A 13,528-nucleotide genomic window follows, 5' to 3' on the forward strand; every position below is an offset into this window, starting at 1 on the left:
ATGCCCTTTCTAAAATGTGAATTAAGATATTCCATGATTTCAAGCCCATAAACTGAGAAGTAGCCATCGCCCTGAGTAGTAATTTGCTTTCTGAAACCTTAGAATATAAATCGCCTTTGCCTGCTGCTCCCCGACTTTGGGTCTGTGAGCGTGATGGTGACTAACGATGATGTAGTTAGAACAATCCTGAGAGCGCAGACTGAGGACTGGGGAGGCAGCTCAGTCAATAAAGGACTTGCTACACATACATGAGGACCTGTGCTCAGGTCCCCAGCACTCAGAGAAGAAGCCAGCTATGGCAGTGCACATCAGTAATCTTGGTGCTAGGGTAGAGGAAGGTGAGACAGGAAGATTCCAACCTAGCCAAATTGCTGAGCTTCAGATCCCATGATAGACGATGTCTCAAAAAATAAAATTAAAAACAATTGAAGACACTTGACATTGACCTCTGGCCTATACATACACACACAGAGAGAGACACACGCAGAGAGATACATACAGACACACAGACACTGACACACAGACACACATGTATACATACAGACACACGGACACAGACACACACACAGAGACACATACACAGACACACACATAGAGAGATATACACAGACATACACATACACAGACACACAGATACACATGCACAGACCCACAGACACATATATACACAGACACACACATGTGCATACAGAGACACGCATGTACACACACACACACACACACACACATACCACAGGGGGAGAGAGCAAAAGAGAGCTAGGGCAGAGAGAGAGGGAGGGGGAGGGAGAGGGAGGGGGAGGGAAGGGAGAGATGGGGGTGCGTGTGATCCTTGACATCCTCCTTGTGTCAGTTACTTTCTCACTGCTGTAATTAGAACTATGGACAAAAGCAACTAAAGGGAGAAAGGGGTTGTGTTGCCCACAGTTCCAGCAGGAGCAGGCAGGGAAGCCCCCATGGTGGGAGCAGAGGGCTGGGTGTTTTGCATTGTGTCCACACTCTGGAGGCAGAGAGTAAACAAAAAGTAGTGTCTGGCTACAAAGCCTCAAAGACCCATCCCCATAAGCTCACTTCCTCCAGCGGCTCTCTCTCTCTTAGAAGTCCCCCAAGCTTCCTCCACAGTGCTGCCATCTGGGAGCCAAGCATGCTCGCCCACTCATGAACCTATAGAGGACATTTCACATTAAGGCCCTGACATGTCTTTACTTAGGAGTTGTTTTCTTCTCCTTGTTTAAAGAGCCGCCATATTTCACTGCTGAGCCAGAGAGTCGGATTTTAGGAGAAGTGGAAGAAGCTGTGGACATCCCGTGTCGAGCCATGGGTGAGTATGGGAAGTCCCAGATGGGGACCTGTGGTCATTGACCGTGACTATGCAGAGCAACCTTTAAGTCCTTCTAGGGGGACAGGGAATAAGAAGTTTGGAAATATTGGACAATTGCTGAAGGAAGTCATCATTGAAGATCCTGGTTCCTTGTTTGTCTCTAGCATAGCCCAGCGGTGGCAAGAGGTAACATCCACTTACCCTCAGGAGGGAGGGAAGAGAAGTTAAGGAAGCTCTTACCCCTTGTCTGCCCGAGAGACAGAGGACTCAGAAGACCCTGTGACTCCCCTCAGGCTCTGGGTTCCCCAGAGTATGTGAGCCTAAGTCCATGGCTCTCAGGAAACCCATCTTCATCCACCAGATGATAAGGACTGGGTACCATTTTTATTAATAATTAGTTAATTAATTAGTTAACTTTTAAGGACAGACTCTCATAGAACCTAGGCTGGCTTCAGACTTGCCCTTGATTGACCTTGATTGAGCACTTACTTGAGCTGCCTGTATCCACCTCTAAGTGCTGGGATTATAGGTGTGAGCCACCACACATGGTTTGTGCAGTACTGGGAATGGAACTTGGGGCTTGGACATGTTAGGCAAGCATTCTGCTAACTAAGATATATTCCAGGCCCCATTATTAATTATTTTGAACAGGAATGTTTCCTACTTTTCTGTCCTTTTAGCTCTGGGGCAGCTCTCATGCTCCACAAGTCATTGTCCCCTCCTCCCTATGGCTCACCATACCCGTTGTCCCATCCATAAACTTTACTATATGGTTTCATAGGGAGTTACATAATGCTGCCCCTCCCATGACATACACACACACACTCTACCGGCTTTATAAGGCAATCCATTGCCAAGACCTGTATAGATGAAAAGGCTCTTTTCCTGTCTGTTTAGATCTGGCATCATAAAAATGGTTTTCCTCCTCTCACTAAACGCTGGAAAGGAAGCCTTGCTTTTGTGAGAAACAATGACCCCCACTTTGTAATGAGAGTGCTAGAGGTCCAGAGTAGCGAATGTGAAGCAGTTTATTTTACGACCTTGCTAAGTCTGGCATCAGCCTATAGAAAAGGCTGAAAGAAAAAAAAAAAGTTCTAAATACCCTATCCAATTGGTTCAGGATAAAAAGCTTTTATCTAATGGATGTCCTGGGGCTGGAGACTCTCCTTTTCTGAGCTGTGACTGACTGCTGGTGACTTGTCTACCCCAGCATGAACTGGGAGCACCTGGACAAGCAGATATGAGCAGAGGACCCGGGCCTCCTGCTTGTCTCTGCCCTCTGAGGAGCCTTAAAGGCACCTCATACTGAAAAAACGGACCAGCCTGACATATTTCTCACACTACCAGTTTAGTGAGTGTTCTAGTTTCCCAAGAGGGATGTTATCTCTCTACACAGAGAAAGCACGGTTAAGTGTTATACTCAGAGCCTCCAAGATGAAACAAGTTACATATTGGAAATTTGTCACCAAGTATCTGGCATGTAGAAGCTGCTCCCCAAATACTGGGACCATTCAGCAATGCAGCAGAAGTCCAAAACCCAGCCCATGGCCATGTGCCCCAGCACATGCTCCTGCTGTGACACTCAGATACCCCCGAGAGCTAATGCCTAGGACTAAGAGCAGAATCACCTCCCTGTATTCAACCAATCCCACCTTCAGCTCTGAAATGGGAGCTGTGGGGTTCCCAACAGCTCTTGGTAAACGCGGTCACCTCTGACCAGAAGTTCCTTCCCATAATTTATATCAGACCTACTCTTTGGCAGAGAACTTGCAGACTCTGGTCACCTCATCATGGTCACTCTCTAAGCACACTGCGTTTCTGTTCTCCTCAGCCACAGCTCTGTTAATGCAGCCGTGGAGGAGGACAGGAGAAGGATGGGACGGATGCTGAGTGGAGACACTTCATACTGTGGTGACCTTGTCCTCTTCCCCCTAGTGTAGCATCCTCTAAAGTGTAGCTCTGAGGATGAGAAGCTATGTGAAGTCTCTACTACATTGCTCTACTATGGCGGGGCTTACGGTTCCCACTTGACGTTTAATTGCCCCTAATAGAAACACTCCCACCCTCCCATGTAGTAACTATTATTTTTCAGTAAATGACAATCTCAACATTCTCCCTCTGACAGGAGAAGGCTCTCTTCTTTGCATAATCCCTACAGGGTAAACTGTTAAGCATAGACTTGTAAATGTGTATTGAACAGGTCTTCCACACAGTGCTCTGCCATCATGTGATTTACAGCTTTCCCTTAACTCTGGCGAGGAGACAAACCGCATGGGAGGTGGGGGTGGAGGGACACCCTGTGAGAGCTACATCATGTAATCGCCATTATGAGGTTTTACATGAATTGCATATGCTTTTACCTTGAAATGGGTTTTAAAAAGTTGTCCTGATTTAATGAGAGGTGACAGGAAACGTAATTAAGGGAAAGGACTGCCCGAGAACACATCATCTGGAAATGCTCCCGACATTAGCTCTATTCATTCGAATGGGCCTTCTACACCCACGTACACTGACATCGAGTCAGGGGTCTGCGTAAGCCTTAGAGAATCCTGGCAAAATGTGCTCTTTAAAACTTTAATCCATTTTATAATGCCAGGCCTGGAGGCACGTGCCTGTAATCCCAGCACTTAGGAGGCAGAAGCAAGAAGGCCAGCCTGGCTGTGTAGCAAGATTTGTCTCAGAACCAACCAAAAAATTTCATTTTTATCTAAGGAAACTGAGGGACAAAGGCATCTAAACTCTAGAACGGACTCTTTGTATCTCCTCGGGTTCTCATGCCCGCTGCATTTCTGGAGTTTGTTATGTCATACGGGTTTGGGCTGGTTCTCTGTGGAGCCTCTTGCACACCGAGTTCTCACTTTCTGGATGGGTGTGGTCCTCTTGGACTTTGGGAAGGGCAGAGATATTCCCTAGGAAGCTGCCTTCCCCAGCCGTGCACAGGTATGAGTGGAGGGTCTCTAAGTTCCCTGTCAGGCCGGGTTGCCCCAGGCACTGAATCACTGTTGTCCACCAGCCCTGGGCTATGTGAACTGACTGCTGCCATGGCAAAGAGAGGCTTCAGAAGTCCACACGTGCTACTTAGGCTGCAGGCAGTTCCCTCCATACACCCCTAGGTTATGTAAGTCTGTCTTAATGTCCACATTGGAAGCCAGGCCTTGTTTCTCACTGAGATACTACCACACAGGAAGGGGAAACTAGGCAGGGACCTGGGATCTGAGCTTGTCTGGTCCTCTAGTCCTCTAGTCTAGTACCCTGCCATGTTTTCAGCTTACTCAGCTCTTGGGAGGCAGGTACAGGGCCTCTTGCACCCCCCACTTCCTGTCATCATAAGGATCTGACACCTCACATGATCACCTCCTTTAATCAGGGTGTCCCTAAGGCTTGCAAATCACTCCCCCACACACACACAATATAGACTTTCCTTAAGGCCATTGACATCCATCAGCTCATTGGATGAGGCGGTGTTTGAAGTGGCATCAGCTTTGTTATTTATTGACTGTAGTAATAAGTACCCACACTATCCACAGAGCCCTGGCTAAGTGCCTGGCAAGAGTTTTACATACAAACCTGCCCAATCTTCACTGCCTCTGAAGTTATATTAGTGATTGGTTTCTTTGCTGTGACTAAGTATCTAGCAGCCAGAGAGGTCAGTCCATCACGGCAGGGATGTGGAGCATCAGGAACCGATGGTCACATTGTAGCCACAGTCAGGAAGTGGAGAGAGGTGATTGCTGGTACTCAGCTCATCAGTAACAGATGGTCACATTGTAGCCACAGTCAGGAAGTAGAGGTGAATGCTGGTACTCAACTCATCGGGAACCGATGGTCACATTGTAGTCACCAAGTAGACAGAGGTGAATGTTGGTACTCAGCTCACTTTCTCATTTGTGTTCAGTTAAGAGCCCCAGCCCCAGCAATAGTGCCAAGAGTGGATTCTTCCCACTTGGGTCCACCCAATCTAGAAGCTCCCAGTGACCCTGGACCAACATTCCAAGCAGGGACAGAATCAAAGACATCAATCCTGTCCTAAATTCCAGGGCAGTTACATTTGAAATCTTTCTAAATGGGTGAAACCTAGGACCGTAAGGTGAGAGTGGGGAGGACCCCCAGCCCTTGCTTATTCCTTCTTCCTCTTCAGACCTCTCAGTGTGGGTTTCTTCATGTAAGATGAGGGGTGTGTCCCCAATAGATGGGACGCGCTCCGAGAAGTTTGCTTCAGAAGACACTGGGTCTCTCCTCGCCTACGGAACCCTCCCGGAGTGCAATGTTCCTCTCTGTTCCTATCCAGGGGTTCCTCTTCCTACTCTCCAGTGGTACAAAGATGCTGTCCCCCTCAGCAAGCTCCAGAACCCTAGGTATAAAGTTCTCCCCAGCGGAGGCCTCCACATTCAGAAGTTGAGTCCAGAAGACTCTGGAATCTTCCAGTGCTTTGCCAGTAATGAAGGAGGAGAGATCCAGACTCACACCTACCTGGATGTGACTAGTAAGTAGCAATATGGCCAGCCTTCGGGTCAGACAGAGCTGCCCCCTCTGCTCATACACAGGGTGGTAGTAGCATCCTGTCAACTCCTGAGGTAAAAGGGCAGGGCCCCATGATAGATGAGCGGTGAGATAAGGAGAGCCATGCCCTAGGTGCACCTTCGAGCCTTGTTCTTTGAGGCTGAGTTGTCCAAAAGAAAAGAAAAAAACAACCTCCTTTTTCAGACAAGAAGAAAAATATTTCCATTTTCTCCCCCTCTGGACAGAATCCGAAAGACTATTGAGTACATAGCGTACTACTAATCTTTTCCTTTTGATCTTTTTTTTTCTCCACTAAAAAAAAATTTCATTCTCTACTTTAGTTTTATTGAACAATTATAGTTCTTTTGTGGGCTTCTTTTATTATCCCATTAGCAGAAATACCATGGCACCCTGTCTTTGAAAAAATAAAATAAAAGTACAGGTTCTCACTGTATCTGCGGGTTTTCTTTCTAATCTCCCGCAGCTGTAACATTGTTCTTCTGAAATGAAATGGAATTTAGCGGTTACAGAATTACACCTTTCAAGTTTGCCCTTTTAGTGGCAAAGTGCTGATATTGCAGATGTGAGCACCGCTGGGGAGTGTGGTCGTGCGTGTGGCCGTGCACACATGTGTGTGTGCATGTGTACATGTGTGCAAAATGGGACTGGTGATTTTCTGTAGTGTGTGAAGAGATGGCCAAGTTCCTAAAATACATGTGTATATTTTGGTAAACTGGGAGGTCACTGTCCTTTACCCCCTTGCTAGGAGTTACATTTGTCCTCCACACCAGAGCACTGGAAACCAATCTTGCTCTGAGCAGTAGAAATAATATTGGGTTTTGGTGCCAGAAACTGAATTTGCATCCAGTAAAATTATTTAAAACCTACCTTCGAGCTGTGGCCAGGGTGTTCCGAGGCAGAGATGACCAGATAGTTTGGGGTTGTGTGTGTGTGTGTGTGTGTGTGTGTGTGTGTGTGTGTGTGTGTGTGTTTTCTTTGAAGGGTCTAGTAATAGATGTTGTAGACTTTAAGGAACATGGTCTACGTCACAGATACAAAGCACAGAATGCATGCCTGTGCAGGAGGGTATGGGAGTGTATCAAGGATTGCTGGATCACCACCACCACCACCACCACCACCACCACTGTCAACAACAACTTCTCCTATCTTGTAGAAAAGAGGCAGGTGCCTAGTCTGGAAAACACTGGTACACAGGCTACATTTTATCCCAGCATGCCCCTGCCCTATTCCTTTTACACAGGATCGAGCAGCCCTCACACTGTCTTCCTGTCCCCATGAATAAAAAGAAGCCACAGCATGGAACAGGAGTCCTAAACCATGTATTTCAGCTCTCAGAATCCTCCCGGGAAGTGTAGATGTGTCATCCTGTAGTTGGCACAGTTTGTCACCTAAAGGACAATGACAGTTTCTGTAGATAAATGTGCTTCCTGGGCCCCTGGAACTTTACACAGTGCTTCCACTTCCCTGTGGACACTAAACAATAACAGGTGATCCCTGGGAGACCAATAACACAGGGTTGGAGCCACTCCAGAACGACTACTGGTTTTGACACAGTAGCCTTCCCTCAGATTGGTCCTGATGTTCCGTGTGACTCCAGGCAGGCTTCTCAGAGGTGGTGCCACAGCTCTGTTACCTCTCCGCTCCTCCCACAGATATTGCTCCTGCATTCACCCAGCGTCCAGCGGACACTACAGTTACTGACGGGATGACGGCTGTCCTGAGGTGTGAGGTGTCCGGAGCTCCCAAACCTGCCATCACCTGGAAGAGAGGCAGGTGGCTCTGCAGCGGCCGTGGCTGCTGTGGAAAACACTGGAATGTTGGCTGATTTTTTTTTTCCCTTCTCAGTCTACTCAGGGAAAATTGAGTAACATTTATTGAATACCTCTGACAGGAACTAGATGCCAGGGTGCAGTGTGAGTGAGACAAGTGAGCCCAGGCTTCCAAAATACTTGGGCACTGGGGTCCCTAGCACCCCTGTGTACCAGGTGTACCTGTCATCCTGGAACAGGAGAGGCAGAGACAGGAGATCCTGGGGGCTTGTTGGCCAGACAGTTGTGCCCAGTGCGTGAGCTCCAGTTCTCAACTGTAAACCTTGTCTCAAAAAAAAAAAAAAAAAAAAAAAAGAAAAGAAAAGACAGCCTTTACATATATACACACCATTTACATGTGAACCTGTGCGTAGGCACATGTGCATCTATACACACACACACACAAATATGCACATGTAACCCATACACCAGTGGTTCTTAACCTGTGGGTCACGACCCCTTTGGGTAATGAAGTGATCCTTCTATAGGGGCTCACAGCCAACAGGAAACACAGGTCTTTACATTAGGATTTACAACACTAACAAAATCACAGTTATGAAGTTGCAATAAAAATAATTTTATAGTTGAGGGTCTCCCCAACATGATGAACTGTATTAAAGGGTCATGGCATTAGGAAAGTTGAGAACCACTGCCGTACACATACATTTTTTTTAAAAAAAAATCAGCAAAGTCAGTGGGAGTTAAAATGTAGTAATAACTGTGTAAATATGGCTGTGCTATACATAAGCCCTCAGTGAGGGCCTCTGCCTGCTGGGGTCCTGAAGATATTAAGCCCTGGATGTAAACAGAAGCAAACACCCCAAGGCAAGGATTCCATTCACAGATCCTAATCTGTCTAACAGAATCTCACAGTGCCAGGCATCTAGCATGTTCCTGGTATTCACGATCCCTCAGTGATGGTGTGATCCCCGCTTCAGCCTTTGTGTACCCAAGACCCAGGATGCTCCGTTGTAAGGAGAATTCTCCTGCCTGCTGCCATCCTCCCTCGCCTTCCCTGCCAGAGACTGTGCCTCTAATGTTCCTCTCTTCTGCTCTTCAGGGAACCACATTCTGGCCAGTGGCTCGGTCCGGATTCCTAGGTTCATGCTGCTGGAATCTGGGGGGCTGAGGATAGCCCCCGTCTTCATCCAGGATGCTGGCAACTACACCTGCTATGCAGCCAACACGGAGGCCTCTGTGAACGCCTCCGCCATGCTCACCGTGTGGAGTAAGGACCATTCTCTGAGAACCTACTGTGAATCCCACTCTTGTCTCTGCATGATCTGTGTCCCAGGGATATCAATAGCCCCTTAGATTTTTCTCACTTAATCCAAAGAAAGTGATTATTTTTACAACTAATTTATAGAAATCTGTTGAGTAATTAAATTTTCTGTTTCTGAAAGAATAATTAGGAGACATATCCAGAGATTCACTGGGGCTATTTCAAGAGCTGTAACAGATCGACTTTTTAAAATCAGTAGACTTATTATACCCAGTTGGTCGGAATAGCTAAAGTAATGTTTTGATTAATTTTATAAGAAAATTGAGTTAATCATTGATATCCTAAAGAAAGTATTAGAAGTCTAAGGAGATTGCTCCATCAATAAGATACTTGGTCTGCAATTATGAGTTTGGTCCCCAGCACCCACATAAAATCAGGTACACACTTGTAACCCCAGTGCCATAGCAAAAAGACAGGAGGAAGCTGGTGGCTTACTGGGCAGCCTGTCTCTTCGTATACATCTCTGGGTACATCTCCAGATACAGGAAGAGACTCTGTCTTGTGAAATAAAATGGCCTCCACATCCACACATACACATACATGTGTACATACGCACAAACACACAACACGTGTGCACACACAAGAGAAAATATTTTTTCTATACCATCTGATGTGTAGCTACATTCAACAGGGATATTTCTTGTATAGTAGAAGCAAACAGTGGCAACATCCTTTGTTCCTCCAACTTTTGCCAGCCTCAGTTGTAGGTCACTGGTCCTTGAAGTACAGAAAGAATTGCTCTTTGTAGTGTGACAATCTGAACACCAAATGTCCCCTGCCTCTAGTGTGTAAGTGCTCTTTCCTCTTGTTACTCCTGTCCACTTTACTAACAGCTCATTTTTCAAACAGAAGAAGCCAGTGCACACTGACAATCCCTGTAAGGGTCTCTGGTAAAAGAGAAAGTTCAAATTCACTCAAATAATATATGAAGATGTAGTTGGTTCTAAAGACACACACACACATACACATACACACATGCATGTGCACACATGTATGCACACACATGACCACACACACATGCACAACCCTTTCACTCATATATGGCATATTCTCTCATACCATCACTGTACATTTTGATAAATGACCCTTTTAATGGAATTTTTAAATTGTTTTTCAATTATATGTATTTCTGGGGGCAGGGGAGGGCAAAGAGAATATGTACATGAGTATGGGTGTCCACAGAAGCCAGAAGAGGACTTTCAGTTCTCTGAAGCTGGAATTACAGACAGCTCAAATGGGTGCTGGGAACTGAACTCAGTTCTCTGCAAGAGCAATATGCATGCTTAACCACTGAGCCATCCCTCCAGCCCCAAATAACCCTTTAAAAATACTTTATTGGGTATTCTCGAAACATCAAGAGGTTTTATTTTTAAACTTATTTAAATTCCTACAATATTGACAAAAATACTAAAACAGAGGTTTTGTTACATTTGGAGGTTGGAGTCAAGCAGGGGAACGTGCATAGGGAATGTTAGCTTCACATCCACAAACTTGTGGAAAAGGAGATAATGAGGCCTGACTCTCCATAGATCATGTTCCAGAAACTTCTGTGGATCTGTTGAAGATCAAAGTTAGGACCGTGCTATGTGACACTTAAGTCAGCTCAGTGTCCAGTAGACTTACCCAGGTTTCTCAGTCTAGCTGTCTGTAATCGTCACGTGGCCTCTCGTAGGCCAAGACTCAGGAACTTTTCCTGAGACACAGCTGGCAGGTCACTAAGAGGGGCTACGAGTGAAGTCCTGGAAGTCACAAGTTCTGGTTCTGTGTGTGGTACTAGAGTGGGGTCCCCTGGCGTCTGTGGGTTCTGGGGTCCTCAGCTGTGGGACAGCCAACAGGCCCTGTCTCTCACCAGCAGTGTGGTCCTGGGCATCTGTGCTCACTCTCAGGAGTTAGAATTGACAATGACAGCCCCACAGGTTTGCTCTTGTGATTAAATCAATCAGCACAAATAAAAGCAACTTCCAAAGTCACAGGGTGCTATGTGAACACTAGAAAATGTTAACACAATAATTACCTTAGCAAAGAATATAGATTTTATTTATCCACTATTTTATGTGTTCATTTACAACACCGGGGATTAAACCTAGGGCTTCCACCATCGAGCCACATCCCCAGCCCTCTTTTTACCTTTTGTTTTGAAATAGGGTCTCATAATGTTTCCTAGGCTGCTCTTAAACTCGGCCTGTAATTTGCAGGGCATGAACTCACTCCATAGCCCAAGCTGGCTTTGAATTTGTGATCATTCTGCCTCAACCTCCATTTCCACTCCTGCTTTAAGAATCCAGACTTCAGGATGGAGAGACAGCTCAGACAGTCCTTAGCCTGCAAAGCTAGAGGGCCTGAGATTGATCCTCTGAACCCACATAGAAGACCTGGGAGCAATGGTCCATGCCTGTTATCCTATGGTCGGGGAATGGGAGGCAGGCAGATACTAGGAGCTCACTGGCCAGCAAGTCTACTCTACTTAGTGACTTCCAGGCCAGTGAGAGACCCTATCAGAAACAGAAGGATCCTCACACATCTACAAAAGACACAGAGAGAGACACTCCAGAGAGTCCAGACTCTAAATGTGTACACACAGTCTTTGTCTCTCTGTTCTGGGGAGTTCGGAGATCAGGGGTGACTCGGGAGTGGGTATATCAACTCACTCTGCTGCCACACAGAGAGGCTTGCTTTTCCATTCTCTGAACGTCGCTGAGCGCTTCCGTTTACACCCATTTTTGCCAAGATGAGAGAGAATTTGGAGGCTTTGATGTCAGATGACCAATTCATTATCCCCGAGGGCACAGGCTCACACGCTGCTGACTTCATCCAGCTGTGACTTGTGTTGTTTCAGATCGAACGTCCATCGTTCACCCTCCAGAAGACCGCGTGGTGATTAAGGGGACGACGGCCACCCTGTGCTGCGGAGCTACCCACGACCCTCGGACCTCTCTCCGGTTGCTCACGCTGCTCTTGTTCATTAGGACTGGTTAAGATTCCTTGGGTTAATAGGGGGAAAGTAGAGATGGGAAGGGAGAGTTTGGGGGAGGTCTTTGATTTTAGCAGCAGACCTCTGATGATGGCATCTCCCAGTGGCGAGCTCCATCATTAATCACAGGAATCCGTCTTCCATTCCAGACTTATGTATTATTTACAGTGGGCTATGCTCCACTCCGTGGCTTCAATACAGCTTTTTGTGATTTTCCTGCCAAGGTTAATGCACTGTCTGTAGAACGCACTTGTCAGGGTCTGATGCTTAATGAGACAAAAATCCAGAGGGATGGAATAGGATTTCAGTGGTGTTGACATGGAGGCCCTGCAGTGCTCGGGGGGAGTTTTCTATCCTACAAGGACAGTTTTTCTGTATAGTGGGAGAAGGAAGGCATGCAGGCGTCCAAGGCAGTAAAGGGGAAACGTGGGCAGAGGAGGGAGCCAGGAGACTTGGAGATTCTCCAAATGCCAAGTGGGACATCATGTAGACTGGAAACTGCTCACGATGACTGTGACACTTGGGCTGGGCGTGTGGCTCAGTTATAGAGTGCTTACCTAGTGTGTGTGAAGCCCTGGATCCCATCCCCCGAACTGTATACACTGGGCATCGGGACACGTGCCTATAATCCCAGCACACCAGAGGTGGGAACGGGAGGGTCAGAAATGGAAAGCTGTCCTTAGACACGTAATTCACGACAAGAATCATCGTCTCAAAACAAAAACAAGAGCAAGGTGGACATGGGGGCACATGCCTTTAATCTCAGCCCTGGAGAGGCAGTGGAGTCTCTGTGAGTTGGAAGCCAGCCTGGTCTACACAGCAAGTTCCAGGGCATTGAGGCCTACGCAACAAGACCGTCTCAGAGCCAAAACAAAGTTCAAAACCAGGCCACTTTGGATAAGCAAGGCCTGGCTGCAGACAGGTGGCCCTCGGCAGTGAGGTCTCTCTCAAGGAGCAGGAGAGTTGTAACTTTTCAGACTCAACCCTGAAAATAAATCAGGTGGGAGGGGGGAGATGGAGAGAGAGGGGGGAGGGAGGGAGAGGGAGAGAGACAGAGAGAGAGAGAGAGAGAGAGAGGTGTCTCATAGCATTGTCACCCCACCTTAGTTCTAAAAGGCTGCACTTAGCCACAAGGATGGAATTGAAGTCCACACTGAACAGAGGGGATGGCTCTTAAAGCACACGCTGAGGACTGGGTTTCGGCACTTGACCCTCCTCCTTTCAGGGCACATATTTGCAAACCATCCCTTTCTCCCTCCCCACCTGACCCTCCAGTCTCCAGGGCTGGAATACAGCTGTATTCCAGCAAATGCAAAGCCAAAGGGACAGATAGGAAGCATAATGTCAAAGGCTACAGAGGGAACCCGGGGGACCTGCCAGAGATCTCCTTCACACTTAGAGAAAACTCCACTCATTGTAAAGGCAGGAGGACATGGCTTTTAAAACTGCTCCAAGAGCTCAGAGGCTCTGCTTGGATGGTCCCTTTGCAGCATGTCACAAGGGTCAGTGGAAGATACCCCCTTTCTGTGAAGGACTTGAACTGTCCCCACTATGGAGGGACCCAGGTTATCCAGGGCAATTATCCTTTCTCGTTAAATGGACTATTTCCTGTCATCTCTTGTATTGCG

The 13,528-nt window shown here is 47.0% G+C and overlaps 1 protein-coding gene across 1 annotated transcript in view; it reads left to right on the top strand.

The window, feature by feature from the left end:
* Sdk1 (sidekick cell adhesion molecule 1) overlaps window positions 1-13,528 on the top strand; it is a 953,795-nt gene that overhangs the window by 694,687 nt on the left and 245,580 nt on the right. The window contains exons 8-12 of the mRNA XM_021222746.2: window positions 1,235-1,318; window positions 5,607-5,801; window positions 7,492-7,608; window positions 8,708-8,875; window positions 11,766-11,868. Coding sequence (XP_021078405.1) covers window positions 1,235-1,318; window positions 5,607-5,801; window positions 7,492-7,608; window positions 8,708-8,875; window positions 11,766-11,868 — 667 coding nt within the window. The remainder of the gene's footprint in view (window positions 1-1,234; window positions 1,319-5,606; window positions 5,802-7,491; window positions 7,609-8,707; window positions 8,876-11,765; window positions 11,869-13,528) is intronic.

This window comes from Mus pahari, chromosome 23, assembly GCF_900095145.1.
Source record: "Mus pahari chromosome 23, PAHARI_EIJ_v1.1, whole genome shotgun sequence".
NCBI classification, from domain to species: Eukaryota; Metazoa; Chordata; class Mammalia; order Rodentia; family Muridae; genus Mus; species Mus pahari.